Source organism: Hyperoodon ampullatus (assembly GCF_949752795.1).
Source record: "Hyperoodon ampullatus genome assembly, chromosome: 4".
Classification (NCBI taxonomy): domain Eukaryota; kingdom Metazoa; phylum Chordata; class Mammalia; order Artiodactyla; family Ziphiidae; genus Hyperoodon; species Hyperoodon ampullatus.
Genome location: NC_136917.1, coordinates 36,805,372 through 36,820,936, shown reverse-complemented (window position 1 = coordinate 36,820,936; position 15,565 = coordinate 36,805,372). Strand labels below are relative to the sequence as shown.

Here is a 15,565-nt window from a genome sequence, read left to right as displayed (position 1 = left end):
TGGGGCAGCAGGGAAGGGAGCCCACAGCATGTTCAGGAGTGAAGGAGCCCAGGCCTTCTCCAGGATGCTCGGGCCACACAGGATGGACAGAGACGTGGCCTTGGGAGAAGAGGAAACAGAGGGGCCTATGGGGGATTCAGAAACGCCTCAGCAGTGCTCCTGAGGAGGCTGAGTTGCCAATGGGAAAGTCCTGATGAGGCTGCACCCGGGCTTCCAGGCAACAGATGTCACACCCCAAAATAGACAGGAAAATGCATTTGAAAAGAAAGAGAGACTCTGTAAGGGGATGAAAACTTTAAATCCACGAGAAAAACACCACCCTTAATAGCCTTAGAAAGACATAGAACTTAAATACACATTTCTCCAAAGAAGACATACGAATGGCCAATAAGCACATGAAAAGATGCTCAATGTCATTATTCATCCAGGGAAACACAAATCAAAACCATAAGATACCACTTCACACCTGCTAGGATGGCTAGAATCAAAAAAATGGAAAATAACAAGTGTTGGCGAGGATGTAGAAAAACTGGAACTGTGTACTGCTGGTGTGAATGTAAAATGCCGTGGCCACTGAGAAAAAGTTTGGCAGTTCTTCAGAAAGTTAAACACAGGACTACCTTATGGCCCAGCAATTCCACTCCTCAGTGTATAGTTGAGAGAAATGAAAATCTATGTCAGCTATATTCGTGTCCTGGTACATGAATGCTCATGGCAGCACTATTCATAATCATGAAAAGGTGGAAACAATCCAAGTGTCCATGGACAGACAGATAAATGAATCAACAAAATACCCACACACAATAGAATACTACCTGGCCATAAAAAAGAGTGAAGCTCTGACACATGCTACAGTGTGGATGAAACTCAAAAACCTAATCCAAGTTAAAGAAGCCAGACACAAAAGGCTAGAGTACATAATCCCATTTATATGAAATATCCAGAACAGACAAATCCATCAAGACAAGAAGCAGATTAGTGGTCGCCAGAGGCTGGGAGAGAGGGAACGGGGAGTGACTGTTAACGTGGGCTTTCGTTTTGGGGTGACTGCTTTGGAACTAGAGAGAAGTGGTAGCTGCACCTTGGGAACTAGCAACAATGGTAAAAAAAAAAGAGACAGAGACGGTCTCTTCTACTTCCAAAAGTAGAAGAAATTAAAAGAAACAACAGGGAAGACAATGGTGAATGGTGCAGCACAGCCACCAGTGGCAGAATGAGAGGCAGGGCGAGGGAGGACAGTGAGGCCTCTCACAACCACACCCAGGACGGGAAGAAGGATGAGGCACGTTTTCAGACTGCAAGGGCTGGGGCGCCGGTCCCAGAGCACCCGCCAGGCCATCCTGTGACCATGCAGATGTATACAGGGCCAGGAAGGGAACCTCCGTGGCTCTCCGGGCGCCAGGTCTTCAACATGGAGGGAAAGTTCCTTCCAATCTGGAAGACTAGACTTCGCCAACTGCCAATTCAGTGTGACGGCCACCCAGGTGTGAAGATATGACAGATGGACCTCCCAAAGCCCTCTCCTCTGACAGATGCTCCAAGAGCTGCGTCCCTTCAACCCCAGGGCAGAATCACAGACCCAGGAACAGAAGGACCCGCAAGGGAGGGGGGCAGCTCCCGGTGGAACCCCTGATCCCCTGAAAGTGATAAAAGGCCATGGGACAACCACGGGGAGCTTGGGGTTGGACATGAAGGACACAGAACGCTGAGCAGAGAAAGTAACAACTCGGCCAAGCAGGTTACCAACTCCAGGGAAAGCATGATGCATGCGAGATGGACTGAGGCTCAGTCGGGTTGTCTAGGCTGTGCCCTGGGGGAGGTGAGACCAGGACACGGGCAGGTCGGGGTGACTGATTTCAGGGCCAGGTGGAGTTGAGGCCTCATCCTGCACTGCGACGTCCACAGACTCCTCCTGGGACGGGACAGGCCCAAGCAGCTACACACATGGGGACTAAAAGCACAGAGGAAGCATCCAAATAAACAGCCGAGACGCTGGGAGTGCATGTCTGGGCAGAGCAAAGGCACGGGGGCCCAGGCAGACCCTGGAAGCATGAGCATGTTTAACTCAGGTATGAGTTTAGAACAAGCTGTAGGAAAAGGAGGTGTTATAGCCCCTGGGGTGACACAAGTCCCCACACCCTGCCTGTAACAACAGACACACCCCAAGATCCTATTTTTTGCCTTCTTGCCGTGAGACCACAGCATCAAGACCTGCTATAATTGGGGCTTTCTTCAGGGAGGGAGCAACCTAAACAAGAAAAAAAAAAAGGTGTGCAGAGGGGCGCCTGGAGTAACCTTCTGTGTGGCTGCGGGCATCAGGGATGTTGACCCTGACCTCTGCACGCCAATCAGTTCAAGCTTCCAAGGGCAGTAGGAGCGGTCAGCTTCCCAAGAGGCTTCCGGCGGCAAGGCTGCTCCCCCAGCTGGCCCACGCAGACGGAGAGAAGAGCATCAAGACAGCCCAGAGCGAAAACAAGGGAGGAAGCATGAGCTTGGCATTATACTGAGCTCCAGAGTCCACATCCCTAGGAACCTCCCACCTAACACCCCTCAGGATTCAGCCCAGGCGCTGTTTCCTACAAACCACACCCATTCACACAGAGGCAGGCTGCTTGCTCTCGGCCACACCCCTTCCCGGGAGCTCTGGGAGGCCAAGACCCTTGGGGTCTGAGATCAGCGAGAGGCACCCAGTGAGAGGCTCTGAAGGAAGGAAGAGTGGAAGCAGCCTCAAGGTGCCCCCCACGTGCCCCTGGACACCTCAAAGCACTAGGGTGGGTGTAAGTGACTATTTCAACCCTTTGCCAAAAAACGTGATAGATGTGAACACCTGCAGGAGGTGACTGCCTACCCAAGATGTGCTTTGCTGGGGCAACAGAGGACCCCCAGAGAGGGCACTGGGGGCCGGGGGGGCACCTTCTGCCGAGACCGTCTCCTCTCAGCCTCCCTGAGCACCCAGAGACCTCCAGACAGCCAGAGCAGTGACCCCGGGACAGCAGGTGAGTGTCCCGCAGGGCCAAGGAGGAACTCAGGGTTCACCTAGACTGGCCCCGACTCAGCTCTGCTTTCCAGACGCAATTACTGCTTTAAACAGCTAAACTTTAAAAAAAAAAAAAAAAAAAAAAACCAAAAAACCCAAAACCCTTCATAAATAGCTCCAAGTCCCTGAGAAATCACTTAAGGACTAATTAGCATATCAGGCTGTTCTGAACAGCACTTCACTTCACAGCCCGGGCTCCGGAGCCGGGCATCAATTGAGAAGGAAATCATTAATTGCTTGCCTCAGATGGGGGCCTACTTACCCACTTCTCCCTAGAGCTACCGTGGCCACTCCTGACTTTGGGTCCCAATTAACCAGAGAGGGGATGCATTTAATTAATGCTGTTTAATCATGTCTGTGGGGAGTTTTGTTTTGTTTCTCTCTGCTTCTTGTTCTTGAGAGGTTCTTTTTAAGAAAGAGGGCCTGCAGCAGACACCTGTGGGGATGTGCAGGTTTTGGAAGCAACCTTGACAGGAAGGGAAAGAGTGGGCAGAAGAAACGGTCTGGGGCCTTCTGTCCAGGCATTCTGGTGTTCAAGACGGTGACTCATGCCCTCCAGCCCACTCGGTGAGGGCTGGCCTCTTCCCTACAGGAGGACACGGTGGGCCACCCAGGCAGTCTCCACAGACCCCTCCGTCCTGCTTGCAGGCCCTGCAGCCTTTGGGGCCAGATGAGGCCCCCCCCAGCATCCTTGGGATGAGATCTGCCCCGGGTCCAGGGGCTGGGAACTCGCTCAGGGATAGGGAGGCAGTTACCGGATGAGCATCCGCTTCAGCAACTTCTGGTCCCCCTCTGAGTAGCCGGGCCAGTCCTTCTGCACATCCTTGTACACACAGTCCTTCAGCGTGCACGTGCCATCCTTGGCATTCACGTTGGCTACCTGCAAGACAGAGCTGGTGTCACCTTGTGTGAAGCCCAAGAGAGACAGATGTTCCTGAAAGCATCTGCGGTGGGGGGAAGGGGGGCGCGGGGGGGCATGGAGAGGCGGAGACAGACATGAAAGGGGAAAGAGGACAGCACACTCCCTCCACGAGCCAACACCTCACCCCACAGCTCCGCTGCGTGCCAGCGCAGCAACCCTTGGGGTGCAGAAGGGTCAGGGCAGCAGGTCCATATATATACGTCTTACAGCTGCTGGAGGCCAGGTTGGCTCCAAAAAGGGGAGGCTGCCATCTATACTCCCAAGACTCCATCACCAGCCCGTCCCCCTGCTATGGACTGAACCATTTTTGTCCTCCCAAAATCCGTGTTAAATCTTAACCCCCTTAATCTAAGGTGATGGTATTCAGAGGTGGGGCCTTTGGGAGGTGATTAGGTCATGAGGGTGGAGCCCCCATGATGGGGTTAGTGTCTTTATAAAGGAAAACCCAGAGAGCTCCCTCACCCCTTCTGCCCTGTGATGACAGTAAGAAGGCAGCTGTCTATAAACCAGGACGCATGCCCTCACCAGACACCCAATCTGCCGGCGCCTTGATCTTGGACTTCCCAGACTCCAAAGCTGTGAGAAGTAAACGTCTGTGGTGTATAAGCCATCCAGTCTATGGTATTCTGTTACAGCAGCCCGATGGACTAAGATACCCGCTCTCGGATTCAGACCTCCTGTGGCAGAGTCGGCCGAGACTGGGGTGCTGGGTGAGGGGTGCCTCCAGGGGCCAGGCTGAGCCCACCTTCCCTGCAACCAGCCAGCCCTGCTGCAGCTGCTGGTTAACAAAAGCCGAGCTTGTCTCCAAGACTCTTTGCAAAGATGGATTTAAAACGTTTGCTGTAAGATGCTTGACAGAATTCAGGCCCCTGACCTGAAGCGGGCACTTCCCTGAGTGTCTCGCTTGGGCACCATGGTCTCCAGAACACGCGTGTACAGCCGTGTGGCTGGCACGCTGTTTTTCGTTATCACTGAGACTACAAGTTCTCCACATCACAGCAGTTTCCACAAGGAGCATTTTTAATGGTTGAGTAATATTCCACCAAGTGGCTACACCATGATGTACTCAAACGTTTCTCCTTTATTGGATGCTGACGCCGTTTCCAGTTCCTCTGTAGCATAAACAGATGTCACTCGTGCAGGTTTTTCCATGCTGGTGATGGTTTTCTTCAGCCAGCTTCCCGGAAGTGGGATTAGTGGGTCAAAGGCTCTGAACATTTTTATGGCTCTTGATACGTTTTGCTAAAATGCCCTCCAGAAGAGCCACCCACCCGTCAACACTCCCACCGGGAAGATGGAACGCCTTAAATCTTTTCTGTTTTCACAGAAGGAATAGAGAAGGTGCCTTTGAGCAGTGTGGTTTTGTTAGTGCTGTTCATCAGAGTCCCTGGTCACTTGCAGGGGCTGGAAATGAGCATCCTGGGTGAGGCACAGCCCCTGACACCTTCCCATCCCCAAGCTGGCGGGGGTCCTCCTGCCCCCAACACCGCTGTGGAGAACAAGTTGGGTAGTAAACACAGAAGCAAAAGCACAGATGGGGGCAGTTTAGGAGAAATCAGAGCGGGCACGAGGAGGATGCTCTACCCCAAGACACTGGCTGGGCCACCCCCTAGGAGTTGCCAAACCCAAGTCCACTGGAGAAGCTGGAGCCCAGTACGGTGCCTCTCTGGTCCCAGGAAAGGACCAGGAGCAATGAGAATGTCACAGGGGTTAAAAATGGAGCAGCGCCCCAGGCAGACCTAAGTCAGTACCACCAGCCCCTCTCTCTCCAGAGAACTGAGCCTGGCATCCCTGCCGCATCTGAGGGCTGCTCAGTGGGTAAATCTCAGGTGTAACCAAGTGCTCGGTCAGCTAAGGGTCACATTCTGCGTTGTGCTTTCTTACTCTGGGCACAAACAGGACGAGATTAGAGAGCAGGAGCAAGGGCATTTCTAAGAACGCTACACCAGGGGCTGAGGGCCCAGCTGGATGGCAACGCAAGCTACGGGCACATCCGGGGCGGGCATGGCTGCCGCACTTGTCTCCAGTCCTGGCTCATGTCTGATGACTCTGTCCAGCTCCCTTCAGCCCTGCTGCGGTCACCCCGTGCAGCAGGAGGCAGCTCTGGGTGGCCCCCAGCCCAGGGAAAGGGCCTCCCATGTACTTTCCCCAATTTCCCAGGGGCAAGGCCGGCACGCGACTTTCCAAGGAAACGAGCGCCCTGGGAATGTCGTTCCTGGTTCTAGAGCTTTCTGGGTGCTTTGGCAAGCCCCTTTGCCAAAGAAAACTTCTGGGCCACAGAGCCATGCATCTATCTTCTAATAGGCCCCGAGCCAACTCCTAAGCTTGCAGGGAGAAACAGTGCTGCTCAGTCCTTGCCAGCATGACCTCCATGTGGGGGACAGTGGCTCAGGAGGCCAAATCCAGACAAAGGCACCCAGTGAGTGGACGTGGGCGCTCCTGACAGTAACGTGAGTCTCTGGTGAGCACCTCAGCCCTCAGGATACAAGAGGATTCTCCTCGGGTGAAGGATGGGGTAGGCACCCTTCACCTGCTCTGTGGATGGGGCCCAGCCCCTGCCCAGACCCGCATCTGTGCCTCGGAATGCAGGGGAATGTCACAGAGGCCTCTCCTCCCTCTTCACCCATTCCCTTTGCCCTGAACTCTCGGGGGGTAACGGGTAACACAGGGACCCCAGCCAGAGCACGGAGGGATGAGAGCCATGCCGACATCCTCCCAACAAATGTGCTGTGTGGTCACAGCAGCCTTGGACTGCACTGGGGATGGGGAAGAGAAGTGCCCAGAGGCCTGCTGAAGAACTCGGTAAATCTGAAACTCATCCTCAGACATAGCTACTGATGGTCACGGCGTGTACTTTCTGCTATAGGAGGCACCATCCAAGTGCCCGGAGTATCTGAGGCAGGGCCACGCCTCCTCCTCAGGATGCTGGCATGACTGCTGCTGGCTGTGCCATCCTCACAGCGCTCTGCGGTGGCCCATCCCCACTTCATGGCAAAGTGGTATCCACATGGCCCAGCTGCTGTGGTGAAGCCGGAGTGAGCCACTCACCTTCTCAGGGGTCCTCAAGTTGCCTCCTCTAGGGTAGGGCCTCAGGAAGGTGCTGGGGCCACCACCCTTGCTCCAAAGCCCTGGCTGCTTAACAGCAGGCTCCACCTGCTGGCACCACGTTCCTGCCCACTTAGCTCTTGACCCCAAGAGGGGTGCTGTGGACATGCCCCAGCCACAGATGGAAGCCTGAGGGCCCGGACATGAAGACCCTTGCCTGGAGCCACAACTGATGAGCAACAAGGAGGCCCTTGCTGTCTGACTGTGAAGCCCGAGCTCTTGCTAACTCATGCTTGTGGGTTCCTCAGACTTCGTTCAATTCTAAAAACCTTGTGCAACTGAAGTCTTGGATCCCCTGTGCTACGCCCACTGCCTGTGTGTCCGCAGCTGGTAAGGAGGAGGGCCCTGGACAGTGAGTGCCACATGCGCAGCCCAGGCCAGCCCAGGGCAAGCACGTACCTGCTGGAGGAGGCCATCCAGTGTGTCCTTGTCCGCCTGGGCCAGGCCGTCCTTCTGCAGCCTCAGCAGCAGCTCGGCCTTCCGGTAGGGCCTCAGTGCCAGCAGGTGCAGCACCCGATCACGGAAGGGCCTCTGAGACACCCCGCTGCCCCCGCTAACGCTGCCAGTGCTGGTCTTCTTGATGGCGCTTGCCAGGTTGATGGGGGTCGCCCGCTTCCGGGAGGGCACAGCATCCACTGCCCCTGGGGCCGGTTTTCGAAACTGAACCTTTTTGCCTGCAATAAGAGCCAGGCATTAGGGATTGGAAGGGGTGAGGGAGAGGCCACTGTGTCCCACTGCCTGGGGCCAACGCCAAGTTCCTGAGCAAGCTCGTGGACACCCGTGGATGACCGATGGCCAACAGCCCCAAGCTCTCACTAAGCCCAAAAGGAAGGCAATTCAAGCCTCGTCCAGCCCCACCTGCTCAGTGGGGCCCTTGGGCGGCCAAGACTGCCACCTGCTGACCACAAACAGCTCAGTGGGCATTTGCAGGGCCCCACAGTCTCAGAAGCGGGAGCTACAGGAAATAGAAGTGGGCTTAGAGCCTTAACTGACTTCATCATGGGCAGCCTACATCCTGGGGACCCAAAACACCTGACCCATATGGGGAGAGGGGGCTGATGTTAACAAGGGAGTCCCATAACTGCCAGAGGAGGGCACACAGAGCCTGAACTTCACAGCACTACGCTGGTCCCATAGGATCCGCCATTCTTTTTTATGAAAAAGGAGAAGAAAATAAAGGCGCCAGGGCCACTTGGGCAACTGCTCTGGAGACCCCAGGGTGTGAGCAGCTCCCCAGTTGTGGCCCTGGCAAGTGCTCCCTGGGCAGACCTGGCTGTGCTCAGAGGCCCGGGGGCAGCAGGCCAATCCCCCACCCTCTTGCTGCAAACAGAGACGTACGAGGGGATCCTCCACGGAGCCGCCAGCACTGCTCCCGAGGGAGGGTGCTTCCACTCCTAAGTCATTAACTCCACCTTGGACGGCGCTCCCGCCACTGCAGGAACGAGGGCCGCTGAGCAAAGTCAGCGCACATCTTGAATCCTTGGGCCAGAAACCTCTCCACGACGACTTCCTTTGCATGTATCCCTCAAATCTGATTTGTCAAATGAACACAGGGAAGAAGTGCTTTTAGAATCCTCAGGGCCAGACTTCATCCCCAGAGGACCCATCTGACGGGCCGACATGGGGTGGGGGGAGAGGCCTGACACACCCAGGACGTGCATGTTGGTGGCTTAAGAGGCCAGGACACGAGCGTTTCTGCCAGAACGTAAACTACTGCAAAAACCTTCATTGTACCCGAAATGGCACCGTAAGACGAATTTTGGACCAAGTTTTTGGCTGAAAGACCGACCCAAAATTTATTAAAATGTGTACAAATGTCCACATTTGCATCTTGAAGCAAAAGCAGGCTCTGAAGCCCTTTTAGATTCTGGCTGGCACCTCTTGGGCAGCTTACAGCCCAGGGCCCAGGCTCCCTGGTCACTTACAGCCACATCCACTGGGGCCCAGCACTGACAGGCAGGACGGATTCCTGCACCGTCTGGGGTTTCATTCAGAGCCAACCCCACTGCCAAGCAAGGAAAATCACATGCTCTTTGGAGCGACGTGAAACACTCTTGCTTTTCCTTAAAGAAGAAAAAAACCCCAAAAGCCATCAAGGTTCTCCCTTGCTGTAAGCCATTTCACATCTCTCTCAGGCCTTTCTTGCCTGACAACGAATTCCAGTGACTCTTTAACTCCATCTGCACCCAGGAGGCAGGAAGACTACGGCAGGATGGTGGAGCTTTCTAAATAGACAGTACTTTTCTCCCTACTTTTTTTTTTTTTTTTTTTTGCAGTACGCGGGCCTCTCACTGCTGTGGCCTCTCCCCTTGTGGAGCACAGGCTCCGGACGCGCAGGCCCAGCGGCCATGGCTCACGGGCCCAACCGCTCCACGGCACGTGGGATCTTCCCGGACCGGGGCACGAACCCGCGTCCCCTGCATCGGCAGGCGGGCCCTCAACCACTGTGCCACCAGGGAAGCCCCTCCCTACTTTTAATGTTGTCAGTGTCTCGACTTCACTGAAACTGTTTCCAAGCAGATGCTGAGGGGCCGGAGCCTTCCCAGTGAACAGGGATCAATGCGTTTCCTTCCTGGTCTCCACCCTACGGTCCCTCGCTGGCCCCAACACAGCAGCAGGCCGCCCGCCACAGAGTGCATCTCGTCATCTGCACCTTGCCCCGGCCACGTCGGTCTTGGGAAGGAGACACCTGGGCAGGTGAGGGCAGGGCTGGCAGCTGGAGGACAGACCGAAGCTCTGGCTTCATATAGGGTGAGTCCCCATGATGGGTAGAGGTCCCTGAGGCTACAGCCTGGGAGAGGAGCCCTGAGATTCAGAATGCCTGGAATTCTCGGGCCCCTTAGTCCATCTTGGGTTCAGAAGGCAGCAGATGCCACCCAGGAAGGACCTTCCGTCCTGACCCAACACTGACCCAGCTCATCCTACCTCTGTCAACCCATCACTCCCGCTCCTGGTCTGGATGGGCCCTGAGTCTCTCCTGCTCCCCCGACAGCTGCCCAGCAGGTACAAGACCCCCACAGGTGGAGCCCCAGGCCCCTGATCCTCACCCAGGTAACGGCCTCCGGGCTTGATGACGATGGCGCCTCGACTCCGTGTCTCCTCCTCAGCCTGTGCCAGGCTCTGCCGTGCTTTCTGGTAGGAGTCGTCGGTGGCACACACTGTGATTTTGTCCTGGATGCTGCCCAGGCAGTCCAGGTGGACATCCCCATGGCTGCAAGACAAGGGGCCAGAAGCTGAGATGAGCACCTGGGATGACCAGGAGACATGGTCACCACCCCCATGTCCAAGAAATGGGGTTTGGTGCTGACTTGGGCAACAGGGTTTCTTCAAGGCACATCTTGACCCGAAAGAAACAAGGGAACCCAGGTCCCTGGGCCACAGGTGGCACGCCAGGACCTAGACCTGTGCCCTGGACACACTATAAGGAGCCAGGGTAGCTCACTTGAGAAGGGGAAGAAGGGGCGCTGGGGCTGGAGGTGGTGGGTAAACATCTGCACAGCAGGCTGGGGCAGGGGACGCCACAGTGGAAGTCAGGGGAGGCGGGTCTACCCACTGGGAGACCTGGGGAAGGCTGGGCAAGGCTCACCTGGAGACGTACTGCTGGATGCAGTCAAAGCTGCCCTGGGGGCTGTCACGGCCGATGTTGGAGAGGTAGAAGGAGAACGTCCGCGGCTCTGTGGGGCAGTCAGGCTGGGGGATGGAGATGTGCTGCGTGGAGAGGGGGGGACATCACCGGTAGGTCCACAGCACAGAGGGGACCACAGGATGGGCCAGCACAGGACCCAGGCCCATCCCTGAAGCATGCCCCTTACAGTGGGAATGTGCAACCACACTCCTTTGAAACGCACCTTTGTTTTCCCGACAGTGACAGGACCAGCGTGTCACCATGGACAGGCTGCTGGTGGGTCCTGGGTTCTCATGCAGTGGCAGGGGGGTGGGGTCCTGTGTCTGGTTTCTAAGCAGCAATGGCAACTCAGTCTGAGGAGCACAGGGCACTCAGCACACAACCAGAGGCAGGGACCCCACCCCAAGCTGGGCCATGACTCAGTTTCCCCACCAAACAGGGCTGATGTGGTTCAGGACAACCGTAAAGATGAGATGAGACAAGATGGGTGGGCGTCAGCAGCGGGCAGGGCATGCTAAGAGGTCGGGATGCCCTGACCCGCACTCCCACTTAGCAACGCCCTCTCCACTTCCTCCAGACCAAACACTGACTCCACCTGGGTGTCTGTGAATAAGGCAGGCACGGGCCCCAAGGGGCTCACAGATGGGCAGCATTTGCCCCCAATCAACCATGACAGGGGATGCGTGTGCCATGGTTTATGTAACCCCAACTTCAGAGAGCACCACTATAGCCTAGGCGAGGCAAAGCCACAGCCGCCAGAGAGAACAGACAGACGGCCTGGCTGACAGACAGACAGACAGACAGCACTAGTCCTGGCCAAAGTGCAGGGCTCAGCGTAGGCAGGACATCCAGCAGCCACTTTATTCCAGGTCGACCCTCTGGCCCCCTGCCCACACTGGGTGAAGGCCAGCAGCTGCTGAAAAACACAGGAAAACCTCACATTCCGGCTGCCAGCCCCTGTGCAGGCAGTGGAAGGGCCCCCAGAACCCTGTCACCAGAGGTGACCAGCCTTAAAGTAATCCCTGGGCTTGAGCACAGGAGCTCATCACAGCTAGGCAGACACACTAGGTGGAGTCACAAGCGGTCCACAAGAAGGGGCAGCACTGGGGGTTAGGGGGCAGCAGGCCTCGTTCCTGGGCTCTCGCACCAGCCCAGCAGGCCAGGGCGAGCACGTCTTCTCTTTGGCTGTGTGAGGACACTAACATGCCTCATCAGCACTGGACAGAATGCGGCTCAGGGCTGAATCCCCCCTGCCCTGTGCCCAGCTGTCACATGTGACTGCAGGCAGCTCAGCCTGTCTGAGCCTTGTCTGTGAGAGCAAGGACACGGCAGCTTGGGCCACAGGGAGGGATGCGGCTCCCCTGCCCCAGCCCTCAGGGTGGTGTGTAGACCCATGAGGGAAGCTGGGAGGTCACACAACCCAGGGCTGACTCAAAATGCTGCAGGACCCCCTCAATGCACAGCCAGTTCCTGCTCCAAAGAGAGGCCCCCGCCGTGCACATTGAGAGCCAAGGCGTCACAGAGTGGCTCCCAGGCACAGCCGCTCAGGGCAGGAAGAGCCTGGCCTGGGGGAGAGGGACAGTCTGCACCAGCCGTCCAAAGACTGCAAATGACCTTGGGCCGATGATCATCCCTGTCCCCCACCTCCCCGCCCCAGGATGAATGCTGCCCAGGAGAAAGGCTGCCCCGTTGGCCCAGCTCCACCCAGCCACCCAGCTGGGATCTGTCCAGCGCTCCCTCCTGGCCCTCCAGCATGATCCTGTCAATGCAGTTCGGGGGCAGGCCCCCCCCACCCCGGGACACACACCCAGTGGCAGGTGAGGCCAAAGTCCATGGAGGAGACCAGCAGGGTGGCAATGCCAGGTCAGCCCTGGCCAGCCACGCAGGCCTTAATCTCAACACAGACACCTGTTTCTTTATGAGGGTCAAAAAGAGATGGAGCAGCTCACACTCAGCGTCTAAAAAAATCAAACCCAGACTGCCTGCTGTCACTCACCTCGGGCAGGAAAACACACATGTATACACACACACACACACGCTCCAGTGCGTGTGCAGCATCTCATCCAGCACTAGTAGCCACCCTGTGTTGTCTGCACATTCCTTTGCAGATGTGACTTTTGTTCTCCATTTTAGAAGTAACTGAAAACCCAGCACTCAGATGCTTCTGAACGTCACTGTGGGAGATGCACCCGCAGCCAGGTACACACTGATGCAGTTGCCCAGAATGTGGCAGGAAGACTGTGCACCACAAAGTCAGAAAAATCAAAAGGCACTTCCGATGGAGCCTGAACCCCAACACGGGTGGCTCTTCCTCCATCCTGACCTTGATCCTCTCCCTTGCCACATCCTGGCTCTGGCAGAGACCAGGCTCCCCAGGTGGCATTTTTCCATCTCAGTCTGCTCAAAGGGCAGTGGCTGCCATGACTGCCACAGTCCCCATCAGGCTATCGCCCCTAAGAGGAAAGGAGAGGGTACATACAGCAGGAGTCCTGATGCAGCCGTGCTTCCCTCTGGGCAGGGGTGTGGTGGAACCTTCACTGTGATCCTTTTACCCTGTGAGAACCTTTTCCACATGGGTATGTCTGGCCACTTCCAAAATCCTGGAGGCGGGGGCACAGCACAGAGCCCAGAGGAGGGTCTGTGCAGCTACTGGGGCTGCAGGATGGTGGGAAGGGGAGGCTTGCCTGGAGCCTGGCACTGGAGGCTCTTGAAGCCCCAGGCCCTCCCCAGCTCTGTGGCACCACCGCCTATGGAATCCTCTGGTTAACAGGCTGTTTTGCTGCTGGTTAATGATGCTGGTTAATGGCTACCAGTCACTGGAAACCAGCAGGGAAACCAGCCAGCTGGGCATGAATGGCTCAGGAATGCGCGGCTTTCTCTGTGACAGCAAAGAGCTCCACACATTTTCCGAAACTTGGCCCCCGCTTAGCAGTACGTGTGCCTTCTGGACCGAGTCTCGGCTGTCCCATGGGGACCACCACGTGGCCCTCAGCTGGCCCGAGCATGGCAGGTTTGGGTGCATCTGATGTTAGCCCCAACTCCTGGTTATGGGGAGGCAGAGGGAGTTGCCATAAACTTAAGCATGTGTCTGTGTGCACAGACGGACAGATGGACCTGGAGCAACAAACAGCCTTGTCCCATCCCAAATGGTCCTGGGCACCTGAGGGACTGACATCCGCCTCTGAGGCCTGAGGCCCAAGAGGGGGTGTTGGTTCCGCTGCGAGTAGGTCGAGTCCCTGCCAGAGCCCTTAAATCAACCCCCTCTGAAATCTGTCCCAAGTCAGGCCGGCAGCCCTCCCCCAGACCTGCGGGGCCTGGTCTGTCTGCGGTGCAGGTGGGAGCTTCGATGAGACAAATCAAGTCCCGAGCTGGGTGGGGGATAAATGGTGGGGAGCACTTGGTATTCCAGTCAGGTAAGAACAAGACAAAACAGGCACACACAGGAACCAAACTGACTAGCCAGGCTCTCTCTAGCCAGAGGGGTTTTCAGAGAATGTTTGTTTTCATTATTTTTCTTTTCCAGGGAACCCTCAGAATAAAATATGTTTTGGGTGAAGAGTTACTACTGCGCAGCTGAATACAACTCCTAAGAGTTGTAGTGGCCTCTTCCGCCCACTGGGAGGCTAGCTTCCTCAACCCCAAACCCAGGGCGCTTTCTAAGCACCTATTTCCTTCTCGAGAGCCGCTCCCGCAAGCTGTGGGCCCTGGGAAGCAGGAGTGCACAATGCCCACCCACCTGCCCGCCCCTTCCCGGGCTTTCCAAGTTATCCCCGTGACACAGCAACAAGCACCCCTGTGGCTCAATCTTGCGCACATCCCTAATGATTCCCGCAGAGTTGGCTCCTAGATCACAGAGACACCAGTCAAAGGCCCTTGACAAGTGCCACCAAACCTCATTCTGTAAACTGTCATTTGGGTTCCTGCTGCAGCATATGCAAATGCCTTCAAGAGCCCTGGATGCCAACCCTACTTCCCTTTCTTTCTTTTTTCATCAACTGAAGAGTGCTGCGCTGCAGCCGGCCAAGTGGGGCTTTCTTTTCCCCTCTGCAGCCTGACGCTTCACCAGCTGTCAGGGGCTGACACCTTAGAAGTGACCCCTGATGGCAGAGGGGCCCAGGTCAGCCAGCTCAGTGTCTGTGAGAGGGCAGAGAACACACATGTACACGGCAAATGAAACAAAGGTGAGCATTTTGCTCTGAAGACGATGCCCTAGATGCCCTAGATCATGGACGTGCTACAGGTGGGGCCAGGCTCTCCGGGGAACCTGGCAATGCCATACAGCCGCCCCAAGGAGCCAGCCAACACCGGGGCCCAGCCGCACAGCACCCAGCGCTTGTGGCACTCACAGCACAGGCGGGGAGGTGGCTGGACTGGATGTGACTCCCAACCCAGGAGTTGAGTGACACCAAGACCCTACGCCAGCTGTACTGCATTCACATCAGGTGGGGATTAGCACCAGGAACTGAGTGAGCGGGTTCTGGACTGCAGGGAGGACTCTGGTTCTCCTAAGGCCATGTTAACCTGCATACAACCCTCGAGGTGGGTGGCCCATCTCCTGGGCAGGGAGGCCAAGGGACAGAGGGAGAAGATCTGGCCAAGGTCCCTGAGCTAAGGAGCAAACAGGGTCTCAATTTTCAGTCTGCCAGCTTCATGGGCCTCTGGGAAGTGGGCCCTGTCAGCCTACATGGGGTCCAGAACATCGAGTCAGCCCAAGCATCAGGAACATTGAATGAGCCTGCCCAACTCCACCCGCCAGCCTCCTACTCTATTTCCAACCTCACAGGTGGAGTGTACAGAGCGACCAGGAGAAGTGAGAGTGGACAGCGAGGCACCCTGACTCCTCCCCTCCTCCGCTCTGAGTGACCATGCAGATAAG

The 15,565-nt window shown here is 56.3% G+C and overlaps 1 protein-coding gene across 1 annotated transcript in view; it reads right to left on the bottom strand.

Moving 5' to 3' along the window:
- ELL (elongation factor for RNA polymerase II) overlaps positions 1-15,565 on the bottom strand; it is a 79,725-nt gene that overhangs the window by 9,931 nt on the left and 54,229 nt on the right. Inside the window, exons 3-6 of the mRNA XM_079703939.1 lie at positions 10,651-10,772; positions 10,112-10,275; positions 7,464-7,738; positions 3,793-3,917 (exon numbers count right to left, since the gene is read on the bottom strand). Coding sequence (XP_079560065.1) covers positions 3,793-3,917; positions 7,464-7,738; positions 10,112-10,275; positions 10,651-10,772 — 686 coding nt within the window. The remainder of the gene's footprint in view (positions 1-3,792; positions 3,918-7,463; positions 7,739-10,111; positions 10,276-10,650; positions 10,773-15,565) is intronic.